The sequence below is a fragment of the Lontra canadensis genome, unplaced genomic scaffold (assembly GCF_010015895.1).
Source record: "Lontra canadensis isolate GAN:19392208 unplaced genomic scaffold, GSC_riverotter_1.0 scaffold30, whole genome shotgun sequence".
NCBI classification, from domain to species: domain Eukaryota; kingdom Metazoa; phylum Chordata; class Mammalia; order Carnivora; family Mustelidae; genus Lontra; species Lontra canadensis.
Genome location: NW_022631024.1, coordinates 1,899,999 through 1,917,448, shown reverse-complemented (window position 1 = coordinate 1,917,448; position 17,450 = coordinate 1,899,999). Strand labels below are relative to the sequence as shown.

The 17,450-nt window shown below is 53.7% G+C and overlaps 1 protein-coding gene across 14 annotated transcripts in view; it reads right to left on the bottom strand.

Moving 5' to 3' along the window:
- Positions 1-17,450, bottom strand: part of ZNF618 (zinc finger protein 618) — a 170,199-nt gene that overhangs the window by 46,343 nt on the left and 106,406 nt on the right. For all 14 annotated transcript variants that reach the window (XM_032865669.1, XM_032865672.1, XM_032865670.1 and 11 more), the window contains exon 3: positions 7,576-7,835. In XM_032865669.1, the coding sequence (XP_032721560.1) occupies positions 7,576-7,835 (260 nt within the window). The remainder of the gene's footprint in view (positions 1-7,575; positions 7,836-17,450) is intronic.

Genomic DNA, 17,450 nt, shown 5'->3' with positions numbered 1-17,450 from the left:
CTCCGGGCTTGGACTCAGCCCAAGTATCCTTGGGACCAGGGTCTTTCAAGTAGAGTACAAATCACCTGGGGATATGTGAGCACAGGTAGTTTTAAGAGAATCAATACCTTAATCATCAACTTTCAAATATATTCTTCCCTAAAATCAATGTGCTAGGGATACAGCAGGGGGCGGGGAGGCCCAGCTCAGTGGGCTCTCCTTCCCACCTGTCTCCTCACCGCCACCCTGATACACTACAAGCAAGACGATTCCTCACTCCCCCATCCCACCACGGTGCCCACCATGGGGGCTGCCCATCTCACGGCTCCAAGCAAAGGGGTCTAGGAGGGAACCTAGAACGGGGGCAAAAGCTAATGGCAGGGCACAAGGCCTTCTGTGAATTGGGTGATTTCCAATTCTTTACTCTCAACGAAACGGAAGAAGAATCTAATGGAATTACCAGCACAGAGACCCTTAAAAACAGCGTGTGATGACACACCCCATGCGATTTTCAGCACACAACTTGGGAAGAGTTCCAAACACTGAGTGACGCTCAAAACTCCATCCATCCCTGGTTCTTTACCTACGTGATTAAGCTTTCTAAGTACTTACATGTACAGAAACAAACAAACAAACAAACCAAAAAAAAAAACAGGAGTTAAATTAATGCTGAATCTTGCCTCATTCAATAATGAGAAAATATTAATTCATAGAAACAGGAGGCAACTGAAAAAGAAATAAAGCACCATCCATTTCATTAAGAGGTGCATTTCCAATAATTTTTTTTTATTTTTATGTTTACTGTTTATTCCAAATTTGTTTTTAACAAATGGACTAATACTAATACTAATACTAACTCGATCTGGGGGAAAAAATGTTTTAAAAAGTAGAGTTTTATGATCCTGACAAATTTTTTAGAAATTTCTATTTCAATTTACGTACATCTTGTTGTGGGAGAGGAGTGTAAAACAGTGATCAATAAAAGACTCTCAGGCATAAAAAATATATTACATTAGGATAAAATCCTGCGAGGGAAGTGGACTGGAAATATGCGTTCAAGGAGAGAAAAGGAAAGACGTAAAATTTCTGACTGTTAAAGATGAGCCGGTTCGCATGTTTTTAAAATGGATGATGGCAGATATTAAACAGCAGTGGCTCTGGATTCTCTCTGATACGTTTAAAACAGTGGTTTCACAGTTGCATTTCCAAAAATGACACTTTTCTTTTTTTACACAATACTCCAAAAATTAGATCCTTTGCGATTATTTAAACTTTGGATAAAAATGTGAGATGTCAACTCGAAAATATGAAAGCATATACAATTTCTCAGAATTCTTTTAGGACGGGATGAGCATAAAAAGTTGAAAGCCACCAGCCCGTCAGGTTCCTGGCTGTCCAGATGCGCCAACGTCCTGAGGCTCCCGCAAACACTGCTGGGAGCTGTTTTGCATTTTCTGTCTCTCTGTGTAAAAAACACTTTCATACCTGTTACCTCCCTGTGCCCGCAACATGCCTCCTGGAAAGACAGGCAGACGTTCTTACACCCACCAATCTATGAAGACAGCACGGCTCAGAGAGGTTAAGGGTCCCATGTGAGACTCCACCTTGGGGCAGATCCTGGGACTCTCGGATTTACAGCCCAGGGACCCTTTCCCGTGGGGACCCTCCACCCAGGATCCCTTCCCACCCTGAACCACTGGAAGCAGAGCTAAGACGTGCCTGGGAGGGTGGCCAGAACCCCTCCTTCCCACGCGGCTGCAGCAAAGGGCTGAGGGCTGGTTCTGGCAGCCTCCGGGGTGAGACCTGCCAACCACCCACTGAAACAGGAAACTACCAGCTGGCCTGATATGGGGCAGGACCTGGCACCTCCGTTGCCCGCATTTGTCACAGACCCAAATCCACGTGGCCAGGTCTGAACGGCTGCCTGCCCTCCTACTGCTCCTTCCAGAGCTGCAGCCGAGCCACCGCCCCCTTTCCCTGTGCTGCCTCCCCCAGGCAGTCCTACGGTCATGGAAACACCTCTCCCCGCCGTGCTCAAAGCTCACTGCTTAAAAACACCCGTGCAGTCCTCCATCTGCTCCTTGACTCTGCCTCCTGCACCCCGTCCAGTGATTTCCGGGACAGAACTCATGCCCTCCCAGGCCTGTATCTGGTTCCAGACAGTTCCCACAGTCACACAGGTTCCTGTTACTGAGCTGAATTCACTGGTGATGCCCCCTTACCAGTTGGGGCCAGGCAGAACACATCCACTCCTTCCCCTCCCACTCAAATGCTTCCAGTCATGACTACCTCTATCCTCCCCCTCTCCTGGACCCCTACCACCGGCCCCCACCCCCAGTCTCTTCCTCCCCAGGACAAAGAGCCCTTAGCTCTTCCATGGGGCTGGAAATAAGCTGGTTGGCCCACACCCCACATCCGAGGAAGGGCCCCACTGGCTGGCTTGCTCCCTCTAGGGGCTCCTGCAACACTGGTCTCCAGGCACCTGCCGCTCTCCCTGGGCTTCCCTCACGTGTAAGCTCCCCAGGATTAAGGACCAATGTCTCACCATACAGAGACGAGCACCCACTGCTGGGTAGGACCTTCTGACCACTACGATGGGATCCGAGCATCCTTCTCTCTCAGAACCAGGAAACGTTGCATGGACTGAACGTCCTGGCTGCTCTAAACCCAGCTTGCCCTGTCTTCACCATCTAAGACAAGAACAGCAAGTAGGTTTCCGCTTGCTACTTTTCAACCCCAGCTGCCTGGCAGTGCCGTCCGGTGGACTGTGTTGAGGAGGACGCAGAGGCACACTGCTGATGTCCCGGGTGACCCGTCAGCGACGCCGGCTGCTGAGTGTGGGTGGAGGTGGCAGCAACGGGAGCGCCCTGTGTTCAACACTCCTCCTGGGGTTCTCGAAACCTCAAGTGTGAATCCAACCGCCCTTGGGGCTGCTATGCCGAGATGCACGTGTAGCCCGTCAGGTGCACACAGGCCAAAGGTGACCTCACTTCCTTTCACTTCGGGTTTTATCCAACGAGTCATCGAGTTCAAGATCATCTCAGCGCTTCTGGCTCAAAACCCCCGGTTTCCCCCACACTGGCTCCAATGGTAGTGACGTTCTTTCTAAGAGCGAGAGATCGCTTTCTTAGCACAGGAACTTCTGGCAGCCAGGAAACAGCAGCCCCCACTGCAAGCCTGGCAGCCAGCCTCCTGGGCACTGATGCCCCTCCAGCCTCTCCCAGCCTGAGAAGCTGCAAGATGCCGTCCTCAGGTCCAAGCCCTGGCTGCCCCACGGGAAGTGCGCTGGATGAGGTCTGTGCCACTGGAAACTGTCTGATGGCCACTACAGGGCCAGCGAGGAACTGCGGATGCGGCAAGGTTCCCGCACGGCACGGCGCAGCAGAGTGACCACTGGGAACACTGTTCTATTCAGTAACAGAGGCTGGCTCTGAACCCTGAGCGTGACTGGGGGAGCGGGGCACTCTGGAGGCCCTTGGGCGCACAGAACTTCATGCTTCCCCGCCAAGCGGCTGGGGAACGTGTTCCCTAACTCCACACCACCCAGCCTCTGTGGCACAGGTGCATTTAAAGGGATGGCTCTCATCAGCATTTGGCCCCTGGCCAGATCCCCAGAAGTGCTTTCCCTCCTTGTTTTCCTTCCAGGTGGGAGAGGGTCGCTGTGAGGTGGATAGTCCCTTCGTGAAGTGGAAGAAAATGCCACTGATTGCTCTATGGACCACTGGGAGCCACTCTTTTCCTTTCTGTTGGCCTCTGTTTGCCCCTTTATAAAATGAGGGGATAAGAGGTGTCAAACCCGTAGCATACAGAGCCTCACTGCCTATTCCCACATCTGTGGCCGACATTAATAATCAATCATGCTTAATCACGCCGCCCCTTTAGAATCTTTAACACAGAACCCCTAATAAACAGCAGCAATTACTCGGACATGGCCCACGAGATGAAACCTACTTGCCATCTTGAGAACAGCTGAATTTGAAAGGCTCAATTCTTACATCGATTTTTTTTTTTAAATGCTTTTCTTTTCTGGTACAGAGGCCAACCCAGATTTCTCTGAACCTGACCCTTGACAGAAACTACACCCCCAACGAGGAAGGTCTGCCCCGACGGATGCACAATGAGCCTCGATAACCAGCCGGGAAGGTCCAGGCCCTGCCTGCCTTCAGGGTTCCAAAAGGGCGGCTCCACTCCCCCTTGCCACCGTGGCTGTACTCCTTTTTCAATAAGGGTCTGCCAAAAGCAGGTTACTTAGCAATGTCACAACATACCCAAAGTCCCTGGATTCTAGGAAGGAAGCACTAGCAGGGGCTCCGGGACGGGACAGGTTGTCCTGTTCAGACGAGACAATGGAGGCTCAATTAGAACCCGCGTCCTCTGACACCTCACCCAGAGCCAACTTCTTCCCCGGCCCATTTTTTCTCTACACCATCTTGGTGTATTTATTTCTTAGGCTTCAGAAAAATGCAGGAACTGTTACCAATCTTCCCCCTTGAAGAGGTACTTGAAAGAGGCACTCTCCGCCCCGGAAGAGCAATGCGAATCCTACTGATAAAAGCTAGTCTTTACCAAGTGCAATGCTGAGGGCTTTATAGACCTCACCTCACTGAATCTTCGCACAACCCCACGAATTGGCAGTTCTGAGAACTGAGGCATAGGGAGGTCAAGCAGCCTGCCTGACGTCCCACAGCTATTACATCAGAGAGCCTGGATGCACTCGGAGACCGAGCCCTGAGCTCATCTCCCCTGCACAACGCTGTTCTCTTCCACTGCCTCTTCATCTGCACACCCGTGAGTGGGCAGGACAGTGAGCCTCACTGAACAGAAGAGGACACTAGGGCACCGCAAAGCCAAGAACCCTGCCACTGAGCGGCCACCGAGCTGGAAGCCACCATCCGTGGCCGGCAGCTGGCGCAGGGAAGACTCCCTCCGAACATTCGCTAGCATGGCTGCCCTAGGCCTTCCCCACCGAACCCCGACTGCTGGCTCCGTCCCATGATTCAGATTCACCTACTCTTCACTGAGCGAGCATCTCCTGGGGAGGAGGCAGAAATAGCTCTTGAGTCCAGTGAGTCTTAAAACACACCCCCCCGCGGCACCTGGGTGGCTCAGTGGGTTAAAGCCTCTGCCTTCAGCTCAGGTCATGATCCCAGGGTCCTGGGATCGAGCCCCGCATCAGACTCTGCTCAGCGGGGAGAATGCTTCCTCCTCTCTCTCTGCCTGCCTCTCTGCCTACTTGTGATCTCTGTCTGTCAAATAAATAAATAAAATCTTAAAAAAAAAAAACAAAACAAAAAAACCCCAAGTGAGCAAGGGCACGTCCTGTCTTGGGTCAGTGGCAGATCCCTAGTGGCTAACACTGTCCTTAGACCCAGGGAACGCATACTGATGGAGGAAGGCCAGACACAGGCTCCTGAAAAGGCCCTTCTTCCCCTGGGCTTATTAGCACTGGGCTGTTACTCAAGCTCTTCACCACGTACTGCTGGGTCATCCCAATTCCGTCACATGGGAGGATGACATCTCCTGGCCACCTGCAGCTGGGTGGGGCCATGTGACTCGTGTGGCCAATGACAAGGAGGGGACTTGACTCTTCTACTCTCTGGGCTGCAGCAGGTAATAGCCAGTTTGAATCCCTCCAGAGCTTGCTTTCTTTCTGTCCCTTGGCCGACAGCATTTCACACAATGGCTGCTTTCAGCCTGGGTCCAGAGCAGAGCCCCCAGATGACCTACACCGCACACGCAGTGTGACCAAGGAAGAAACCTTTGTGGTTCTGAGCTACCAAGATCTCGTTACTTTCAGGATCTGTTGTGACTGGGCATAACCTAGCCCCATCCTGACAGTTACGACACTGATGTCAGTACTGCCCCCTAGAAGCTGGTACCTTGCTAGACATTGTGGGGTGGAAGCAGCAAATCCAGAGACACAGATCAGACAAGTCCCGATGCACCAACCTCCATGGGCTTCTAGTCTTGTGGCAGAGGTAGGCACAGACAAGGTCCCTCTAATCTCAAACAGATCATGGGGAGTACCCAAGTGAGGGGCAAGGTAGAAACAGAACACGCTGGCTAGAAGAAAGTCAAGAAGGCTTCTGGGAGGAGGTGGCACTGGAGCTGGCATTGAAAGACAGGCTGCATCTGGGCATGCGCACATGGGCAAAGGAACTACAGGGAGAGGAATGAGTACCAGCCAAGGGCAAGAGATGCCATGGAAAGGCAGTGTGTGTGCTGGAATGCAAGGTCCGAAAAGGTCATAAATAAGAAACAGACATCAGGTTATAGGCGATCTTGATACTATGGCCTTGACCCTAGACACAGTGGGGAGTCCCAAGTCTATAAGCAGAGAGTGACATGAGTGACATGGTCAATGACTTGTTTTTCCCAAGGCCCCTGGCAGCCAGAGTGGAGGGCAAGTGAGGGCAGAGAGACACGAAGGCATGGACACGAAGGCATGGCTGTCTGCAGGATGCCACATGGCCCAGGTGGGCGGACAGAGAACAGCCAGGAAACGGAGGATGAGGCTGAGTCCTGGCAGCTGGGAAGAAGAGGCAACAGGACTCGAGTGTAAACTTGGGGACAGAGACACAGGGGAATGTCCACACAAGGCCCTGCGTGCCACACGTGGGACATGAGCCCAGGAGTCTGGAGCAAGTGAGCCAAAGCTGGACCAGAGGGGACAGGGAGAGGGGAGGGAGGTGGCGGCGTGTCTAAGACAGGGAGGACCGTGCGGATGGAAACAGACCAGGCTAGGCCTTGGCGCCAGGGTAAGGCCCGCAGACTTTATTTTACACACCAGGGGTTGCCAACCTGTGCCACGGAAGGACCCAGACCCCCAGATAGGTTCTGTTAGGCAGATTTCAAAAGTCAAATTAGTCGCCAACACCTAAAGCCAAAAGAATTCACATCAGATGTCGCGTTTCAGGCCTGTGGCATGTCCACTGAGATCTGGCCACACAGAGCCTGTCTCCCACCTCATTACCGCGGCCACAGAGGACAGAGCCGCTCCGTGTATGTGCTGGGCCTCACGGGCATCTGAGTCTGTGACCCTGGCAGGGGTGCAAGGAGCCCCCGAGGGGACTCCCCTAGTGGGGGAGCGAGGACTGCTACGAAGCTCATTTCCGCAGAGCTACTCTGAGCCTGACCCTGTCCAGAAGAGGCAGGGGAAGGTGCTGGTCTGTCACCAATGTGATCCAGCCCAGGCACCTGCTCCAAGCAGGACAGCACTGGGAGCCGCCTTCAGGATCCCAAGGAGGAAGAAATGCAGGTGGGCGTTTAGGACAACGAGCGATGTGTCTGTGCCAGACCCACCTGGGGGGCATGGGAGCCCCACAGCATGAGGGGTTCACCACACCTACAGAAAGTCCAGGCATCTGACCTGAACAAAGTCTTAAAACACAGGCTGGGCTCTGACACGTCAGATGGAAAGGAAAGCAGTCCAGACCTGGGCTGTACAAGCCAAAGGCAAGTCTAAGGAGACTAGGTCCTTCCCTGAAGGCAGCGGGGAGCCACCGAAAGCTCTCTCAGCCAGGGAGAGGCAGCCCTCTGCTCTTCGGGACCCGACCACCCTGGTCCCAGCCCCGACCCTCTCAGGCAGGCACTCACCAAGGGTCTGCTGGTTGCGGACACCACCGATCACCACACAGATCTCAGCGGGCACATCACCTGTCCCGTCCTTGCCGACCGCCTTCTTCTCCTCCTTGGCCTCCCCCTGCCAGATCACCTCCTGGATGTAGTCATCAGGTAGCTCGGTCTTCACCTTCACCTCCGTCATCGTCCCCTGCTCGGCACTCAGCGAGGCCTCAGCCGGTGCGGGCTCTGGACCCTCCACCTTGGTGCTCTTCTGGCTGCGCTTCAAGCGCTCCCTGGGGGAGAAGAGAGTCCGCTCAGTGTGGACCCCGAGCCAGCCCCCAGACCCACCTGGGAGCCACAGGCCCAGGGGCTTGCAAAACGTTTAGCTACGAATCTCACCCTGAAGCACACAAGCCCCACGGCAGCCCCTCGGGGGTCTTCCTGGGAACCCACTGTGCTCGGAGGAACACAGTTTGAAAACCACTGGCCTAGTATGGCTCCAATTCCACCCATTTTACAGATAACAGAAACTGGGCTCTCAAGAGATCTAAACTCTTTTAACTGGAGTTACAAAAGACCTCCAAGGGCCGCTCTGGATGGCTGGGATCAGTTCTCAATCAGTGCACATACACATCAGCTGAGAATATGGGTAAAATGCCGATTCTGGTTCAGCAGGTCTGGGGTTTTGCCTGAGAGTCTGCTCCTCTAACGAGCACGCAGCCGGGGCCGGGGCTGCTCACCTTCAGTCTACACTCTGAGCATCAAGGGTTGAAGTATGTGTGCAAGGTGCCCCATGCTGTTCCTTCCCCTCCTTGGCAGAAGGGCTAGAGAGTTTATTCACGCTCCCCCTGTTCCCGGTGGGCAGACAGGCCACTACAAGCCAAAAGCCCCACTCGGACCAACACTCTGGCCTCCAGGGAGGCCTTCAAATATGGGAAGACATCCTTAAGGTCATGAGCTCGGTGCTGAGGGCGACAGGACCCTGGTTACTATTGAGCCTCCTTCATGAGGGGTCCACCGTGGCCCCGAACAGAGCTGGCACACGCCCAGCCCCACACACGAGACTGGGGGACAGGCCATGACATGGAGCCAGGTCCCTGCCATCACCCGAGCAGACGGTTTGGTGGGCTGCTATCCTAAGGGCCCCCTCAGCCTTTTGGCAGGGGGTTCATCATCACCACTGCTGTCTCTGAGGTATAAGAGCCAAGGTGCGCAAGAAAGGGGAGACCACATCACGGTCCAGGCTGGGGGTGCCGCCCCGCACATTTAGCCCTCTCCGTGGACTGCACCTTAAGGCCCAGGCTCAAGCCACGCTCAGACAAGACCTACTAGCACATCGACTAGAGGTGCCAGGCTGGGAGGCAGGGACGCAGGTTCAGACCCTGGGTCTGCAGTGGGCTTGCTGTGGGACTCTGGACAAGACCTTGCTCTGCTCTGGGACTCAGCGGCTCCATCCGTCACCAAGTGCATGAGTCTGCTCATAATCTTGGTCCCTCCCAGCTCTGAACTTGCTCTTGGGCTGGGGAATGGAAGAAAGAGAGGAGGAGGGTCCCAGCTAACAAGGAGGGAGCAAGGAGAAGGCACTGGGGAGGTGTTATGGCCTGAATTGTATTCCCCCCCACTCCCTGTTCCTATGGTTAATTCTTAAGCCCCACCATGACTCTAGCTGGAGACGGGGTCTTTGAAAGATAATTAAGGTTAAATAAGGTCATAAAAAGTAGAACCATAATCTGATGGGCCTGTGGCCTTAGAAGAAAGGGAAGAGAGAGCTCTGTGTCCCCCCAGCCATGGGAGGGCACGGAGAGAAGGTGGCCTCACCAAAAACCAACACTGCAGGTGCCCTGATCTCACACTCCCACCCTCCAGGACCACGTGACGATACATCTGTCCAAGCCACTCCGTGTGCGGTCTTCCGTGATGGCAGCCTGAGCAAATACACAGGACTCATATGGACAGCTAGCATGAAGCACAGCCTGGGGGGAACCAGCCAGAAGCCAGGGCTGTCCCATCAGCCACCTCCTTGCTGGGGTGACCTAAGCCGGCTGCCTAACCTCAGAGCCCCAGTTTTTCCATCTGCAAAACGGAGCTAATAGGACTGTCAGGGAGATGTCCGCCAACGAACCGAACACGTACCACAGCAGCTGGCCTCTAACAGCTAACAAGACACGGCCATCATCGCTATTATTAATAATGACAAAGTGTTGTGGCATCTTGAGCACTCGGTGGGCCCAACGACGCTTCCTCCTGATGTGTCAGCCACACTAGGGCCACCTGATGCCATCCGAGCATTTGCCCTTCTCCGCAGCGGGAAACCTGAATCGGGATGGTTCGATCGCCTCCGGGATCACTTCTTTTACTGAGTTAACAAACTCTGAAGTTGCTTCCTACGGGCTGGGACTATGCTAACATACAGACTTCTTTTCAGCTTGGAAACAACTGCGGAGGAAGCCTTAGGATGATCTGTTTTATAGAAAAAGAAACGGAGGCACTGAAGAGGAGAAATAACATGATCCAACTCACACAAGTAGGAAGACGTGGGACCAAAATGGGATGCAGGCATCTTGGCTCTTAGCCTCGGCGCACTGCGGTTAAGGGAGAAACCTGCAGAGGGAAGCCTGCCCACCTGCTCCTGGGGCAGCCCCCATGTCTCCCACTCCTGACCTTCTGCATCCAGAAGAGACTCAGAACCAAGGTGTGAGTGGGGAGCAGGGGGAGCAGGGGAAGGCAGGCCGCCTGACTTTTCTGGCTGCTGCTTCCTCAGAGGGGGCTATCTTGAGCTAGAGCCCCCTTGCTGAGGACTAGTGCCCCCTGGGAAGGGAGCAAGACGACCCATCCCCCACTTTATAGTTGTCACAGGGCCAAAAAGCCTCAGGCTCAGTGAGGCCCCAGGAGCCACAGGACCAGTCTGAGAAGTTAACAGGGGACAGCTATGGTTTCAGGGAAGGAGGATAATCTGTCAGCCAGCCAGCTACAGAAGGTGACATCCTGGGGGCGGGGGGGGTCCTCCCCAGCACCGGAGCACCAGAGCAGAGGTGCATGGACAGCCTGGCAGGAACGGGCCATGACAGACTCAGATGGAAGGTTCTGTAAAGGTGGATGGTTGGTCACACAGCCAATCTCAGAACTGCCACTCTCAAGCTCTGGGTTCTTGTGCAAATGACTCCAAACTCCCTTCCACGCCTCAGTCTTCATACCCCTACAGTGGGGACAAACACAGCACCTGCCCCACAGCGCCATGATGCAGAGACAAGCCAAGGTCTGCAAGGGACCCGGAACGGGGGACCCGTGGAGACATTTACGCACGTCGACTGTCTCACACAGAGTGCCGGGGAGGGAAGGATGCAGAGGACACAGGGGAAAGGCACAGACAACACTGCAGGGGCTGTGGAGATTGTAAATCAACAGGGGTTCAGGTCCCATCACTATCACATCCTGGCTGGTGACCCTGAAGGAGCCTATTTCCACATCAGTGAAGTGGGGAGCCCCACATCCACTCAAAAGGTCTTGTGAAGTTCAACCGCAAAAATGTAGATCCAGGACCTCGTCTAGAGGGACTCAGAGCAGAGATGCTCACGCCAATGGCGACTGCTGACAGTTACTGAGACCGCTGCTCCCTCCCCGAGACCACACAGACACTAACAAGGCCCTGCTGGTCCTAAGGCTCACAGGGCACGGGGTGGAACATGGGGACCCCGTCAGGGCCTGAATGCCAGCTCACAAGTCTTGGGGGCTTGGCCCTGGCTCATCCTGACCCTGACTGCACAAAGGGTTAAGACCCAAGGACAGAGCAAAGGCACTTCCAGAACAGCAAAGAGGTCCCCTAGAGACACAGGTCCCCTGTCTGCGCTCCCGTGACGACAGGTCACAAGGAGGGAAGGGAATAGAACAGACTCTCCCCTTTCTTCCCCACCAACCTTCAGAAGCCGAGTCTGAGGTCTATGAGCACTTGCCCATCCCACCTGAACAGACTCCGTGTCCCCTCCTGCTCTCAAGGACCCCACCAGCATCATGATGTCCTCCTGGTGGGAGGGAGGAGCTGCTGGAATCAGACAAGCTGGGCATCCATACACCCTGTGACCTTGGGCTAGGCTCCCTGAGCCTCAGTTTCCTCGTCCGTTAAAGAAGGACCATGATCCCTGACAGCTTGGGGATGGGGAGACGAGCCAGGGAGCCGGGCAGGGTGGATTTCCAGGCACGGCGGCTGCCATTATGCCATTGTCACTAATTCATGGGGACGCCCCCACCTTTGGGAAGCCTTCCCAGCCTGCTCAAGGGGGAAGTCAGACCCCCTTTCTGAACACCCACCGGGACCCCACACGAGACTCTTAAACTGGGAGCCACGTGTGCCATCCTGTCGCGCACAGACTCTCCTTTAAATGGGACAACACCCCCTCCCCCGCCCAGCCTTGGCGGCAACAAGGACACTGGCAACTTCTCTTTTCCTGGCTTCGTGCTTTAGATATATAAGCCTAAATGTTGCTTTTCTCGGGTGCTTTGCATTTAATTAGGTGTCCTAATAACAATGGAATCACTGAAGTACTTATATCACTTTGAATTAGTGGTATAGCATCTTCTAACTTCTTTAAAAAAATTTTTTTTCATATACCATTTTTTAAAATAGAGCTCATTATTTTAATTACATCCATTTAAACGTACAGGGGAGCCCTTGGATATTCTCAGCACGAATCATTAGGTATATTAGTGAAAAAGCACTCGGAATCTATCTCCATGCTGACACTCCATAATCTATTCTATTTGTGTCGCTGTAAAATAGATTTATATATAGATAACTACAAAATAGTTGCTCAAGATATGCTATGAATTTTATATTTAACCTGAGTCACACTTCAACATAAAATCTAAAGTCAGGCACTAAAAAGGATATTTCTCTGTAAGTAGTTATCGTCTGTGGCCACTGGTTCCTGCTCACGCCAGAATCCCAAGGGAGAAGCCAGACCCAGTGGGTCCCTGCGCAAGGATTTCCCCAAGAGCACTGACCCTTCACTGAGGCAACGGCTCTCAAAGTGTGTTCCCTGAGGGCTTAGGGGTTCCACAGCAATGGGTCAAAAGTACTCTTGAGGCCTCAATAAAGAGGGTGGCGTTGAGTGGGGCTCTGAGACCTCTGCTCCCTCTTTGATTTTTAGCCTGATGTATGTACACATGGACTTCTATCTCCCTGTCGTGGGGTAAACAGTGCTCCCCTATTCGAGATATCCCCATGTCCTAATCCCCAGAACCTATTTGAAAAAGGCTCCTTGCAGATGTATTTAATTTCAGGATAAGATGAGAATCACGGTGAATTACCTACGTGGGCCCTAAATGCAAAGATAAGCATCCATATAAGAGACACACAGGGCCTATGACGGACAGAACAGGGGACAAGGCAGAGAAGAGGAGAAGGCAACATGACCACGGAGGCCAAGACTGGAACGACGTGTCCACAAAGCGAGGAATCTGATGGCCACGAGAAGCTGGAAGAGGCAAAGGACTGAGTCGCCCCAGAGCCTCTGAAACTGAACAAATTTCTGGTTTAAGCTCCCCTAGTCTGTGGCAATCTGTTACAGCAGCCACTGGACACTACTAGGCAGTGTCAGACTAGTCCTGGAGAACCAGCTCCACCGTGGTGAAGTCTGAAAGCCGCTCCTCTCCGTTTTCTTGGGCCTCCTTCTTACTCATGCCCAGTGCTGCATGTGGCCCCTCCGCTGTGTCTGCACAGCCTGCCTGGGAAAAGTTTCAGAAGCAAATCTCCTCTTCTGGGTTTTACCAAATAGTTCTTCAAGTGTTTCGACCCTCCCCAGCCCATCTGGCATTCAAGAGAGCCCTGGAGCCAGATGCAGAAACCGAAGCCCAGCACAGGGCCCGAGCCTGTTTGGTTCATGTCCACGCCCCAGGCCAAGTACCAGGCCTGGGGCACAGCAGGACCTCAGTCCACACTGGGAATGAAGGGCATGCCCAAGGTCACACAACTTCCAGGGACCAGGAAAAATTTTTCTGATTCCCATCCTGGTGCCATTCCCATGAAGCTAGACAGCCTAAGACAGTACAACCAAACAACATTACCAGTGGATTTGGGGCCCAAAGACAAATGCCACTTCTGGCCATGTTAGAGAAGAGCTCCAGGGGATTCTGTGTGGCCAGGAGCCAGACAACTTTGTTTTGGGTGTAATTCTCCGTCACTCCACCAAAAATGCTAAAGCTTGGAGCTCTACCAACTCACAGCAGTTATGCGGGTTCTCCGCACGCTGGACGTCACCTTGCCCTTGCCTGACTCAGCTTCCCCATTCGCATGACGAGTGCACTAGAGTCTAAGGCTGTGACAGAAGCCAGACCTCCCCCAGCAGGGTGTGTGCCCCTTCTCGCACAGGCTTGGGACCAGTGCCCCCATCTGTGTCCCAAGGCCCGGCCTGAGGGCCCCCCCACCACCTGCGAAGGCTCCACTCACTCACCCCAGGACTTCGGCCCCTAAACAATGAGAAGGGTGGGTGCAAAAGTTCTAATCGCAGTGTGTAAATAATGACTCGTTAACTCCTGTGAGAATAAAACTTCATTAAAAGACTCTACTCCTTAGGAATGAGGCTCCCTCAAGCTGAGCTTAAATACACTCTCCACGAATGCACAGATGCATAGGTTGTTAACGGAACTAACGCACACCTAAGCCACGACCTCTGGGGCTGTGTGTACCCCGCTGCGGAGGCTGACCACCAACCCAGTCCGCCGACGCTACCCATGTGCCCAGTCCTGATGACCTAAGAGCTGCAAATGACTCTTCCCTACTCACAGGTGTCAGCAGGCCCCTTCTTGGCAAGGCTTCCGAGTCCAGTGAGGTTTCTGCCTCCCCCATTCCACCAGAGCTGCTCTTCCCAAGGCCTCCCATGACCTCCATGCTCCTAGAGCCAATGGTCCCTTCTTGTCCTCGGCCACCTCGTCCTCTGTCGGCAGCCTCAGATGAACCTCCTTCTCCCCCGTCAAATTCTGTGCGCCCTTTGGCTATGTGCTCAGCTGGGGGGCCTCCTACCTCCTACCCTTCTCTGTCTCCTGCTGATTCCTCTTTGCCAATTCTTCACCCTCACATGCTGACATGCCCCAAGGATCCGTTCTAGAACCTCTTCTATCTTTATCCACACTCACTCCCGAAGTGATCTCATCCAGACTTGGGCTTTTAAATATTAACGATGTGATGATGAATCCCAAATTCCATCTCCAGCTTGGACCTTCCCCCGAACTCCAGACCCACACACATAACTGCCGGCTGGACGCGCCCCCCACCCTGGATGCCCGAGAAGCACCCACACTTAACAGGCCCCAAATGAGCTACTGCTATACCCCCTCCCCCAAGTCCAGACAATCCTGACTCCCATCCCAGTTCTCTTTCGGCTAAACCCCACAATCCACGATACCACAATCAAACAACCGCACACTTCTCAATTTCAGTTAGGAGCCCAGACTCTAGAACCAACCTGTCTTCCCTCTCCCTCACTCCATACTAATGAGTCCACTAGAAAATCCTGCCACCTCCACCTGCAAGATGTGTCCAGAACCTGACGACTCCTTACCAGCCCCCGGTCCCTGCTGCCCTCCCCAGCCTCCCGTCTTGTTGTCAACTACACAGCCAGTCTCCTGCACCTACCCCTGCCCAACACCCCAAAGTCAACATTCAACACGGCAGCCAGAGGGACCTAGTTAAAGCAAGCCAGGTCATGTCACCCCCGGGCCTCAAAACCCATTACGGTCCCAGACCTCACCCAAGCAGCAGCCAGAGTCCTGACCCCCAGGGCTCTCCGGGACATACCCCAGGAGCCCACTGCCTTCACCAACACAGCCCCTTGCGGGCCACACCAGTCTCCCTGCTGTGCCCTGAGCACATGGGGCCGGGGGGCCTCTGCCCCCTGCTCTTTCCTCTGCCCTTCCCGGATACCCGCACGTTAGCACTCATGCAAACATCCCCGGGCCAGCGGAGACATCCTAGCTCCTTGATCTACACCCGCACACAGCTCACCCCAGCCTTCCCCACCCCGTCTCCCCACTCCCCACTTTACCCATTCTGTTCACTACTCATCCTGCACTCACCCACCAATCACCTCTTATCCCCTTTGCCGTCTGTCTCCCCGGCTGGAACGTGAGCTCCAGCAGGACAAGGACTCTCTCTTGTCCATTCCCTGTCACCTCCCAGTGCCCACAGCTATACCTGGCACAGAAGAAGCAATCAGCAGGTGCCTGTACCCTGAAGGAGCCATGCAGTGAGTCCTGGAAAGGGTGGTATGAGCATGGCCTTCAGGGTGTCTCTCCCTCGCCCTCAACCCGACTCACAAAGAACGTCCACGTTTAACCGCATCAGGAAACGAACTCAGTGTGGTCTACCCCCAGGCCCTAGGCAACCACACGGCCCGGAGATGTTCAATGGGAGTCACATTCTGAACGGAGAAGCTTATTCCACAAGGGCTGCGTTCTTATCCTGCTTCTCTCCAGCAGGAACTTTCCCAAATGTAACACCCTCTTCCGTCCTCCTGAAATGCCAAAAGAGGGCAGCCGGATGATGCTCTGACCCCCAGTCTTTTTCTTCTCCCGCTCTGCTGAGATATTACTGACACGTAAAGATTTGGAAGGTGCAGGTGCTCCGTGACAATCTATCCTGCAAGGGGGCACCAACTCTCGAGCATGCAGACGGGACGGGATGCTGAGCTCCCAGGGCAGCTGCAGTCTCTGACATCCACAGCCTCATCCCCACGGTTACTGGGAAAGCCCCCTGTGCCTCTAACGGGCTCCAGCTGCGAATCTGCCCTCTGATTCCACGTGGCTGAGAGCCCTTCAGCCGTGAAGGCTCTACCCACTGTCCGTGTATCCCTGAGTCTGGCCCCTAGTGGACAGCAGCTAACGCCTGCAGAAGGACACAGACAGAGAACAACCAGAGGGGCACATGTCAGCGTGAAGGTGGAGGTGACTGAGGCAAGGATCCTGTCACGAGGGGAGGAGGACAAGAGCAGCTACTCTGAGGGGCTCTGAGTGGCTGAGACAGGCTGGGGGCACAGTGCTTCACCCCATGTCCAGGCACCGCCCCTGTTCCCAATGCCTGATAGATGCTCAGTAGAAAACTGAGGATCAGAGACACCGAGTGACTTTTTCAGGGTCACACAGCTTTCTACGGACAGAACGGGATGCACCCAGATCTGCCTGACTCCAACCCGTGGGCTTCTAGTCGTGTGGATGATTCGTTTTCCCTTCTCAAAAGGAGAGCGCTCAAAAGCGCTTGTTGAATGAACAAAGTCTGGCTTATCAACCAGAAACTCCCAAGAGGTGGGGGGCATACCCCCTCATCTCCTCCTGTATCCTCAGCATCCTGACAGAACGGGCCACGTGCCAGATACTTAACACAGCAACAGAGAAATGTAACAGAGCTACGGCATGAAGGGTTCCACGTCTGCTACGGAGAAAGTGCCTGGGCTTTATGTTCCCTGTTGACCTCTAAGTCCCCTTGACACGTTCCAAATTGGCTGCCATGTGCAGACAGGTCCCGCGGACACAGAGTCTCCTGTTTTTGGTGACAAGGACAGGAATCGTAACAGGGATAAAGGCTGTGGCTTCCACCAGCCTGGAAGGACCGGGAGAGAGAGCACCTACAGCGAAACCCTATTTTCCACAAACCCCGGTAACGAGGCCTGCGTCTGTATTTACTATTCCGCCCGTGTTTCAAATCTTCACACCATCACCCATGCCTTCGTAACTCTCAGAATTATCTGCACTTCCATTTGTCATGTATCCCTGATATATTTTAATAAATAGTCAAGGAGAAAAGATGAGATTAATAGATTAAAACTATTAACGTATTAAACAACTCTTAACAGTCTAGAAATTCAAAATAACCTACAATGCATAAATATAGCATTAGTTTGAGATAATTCCCAGGCACTTAA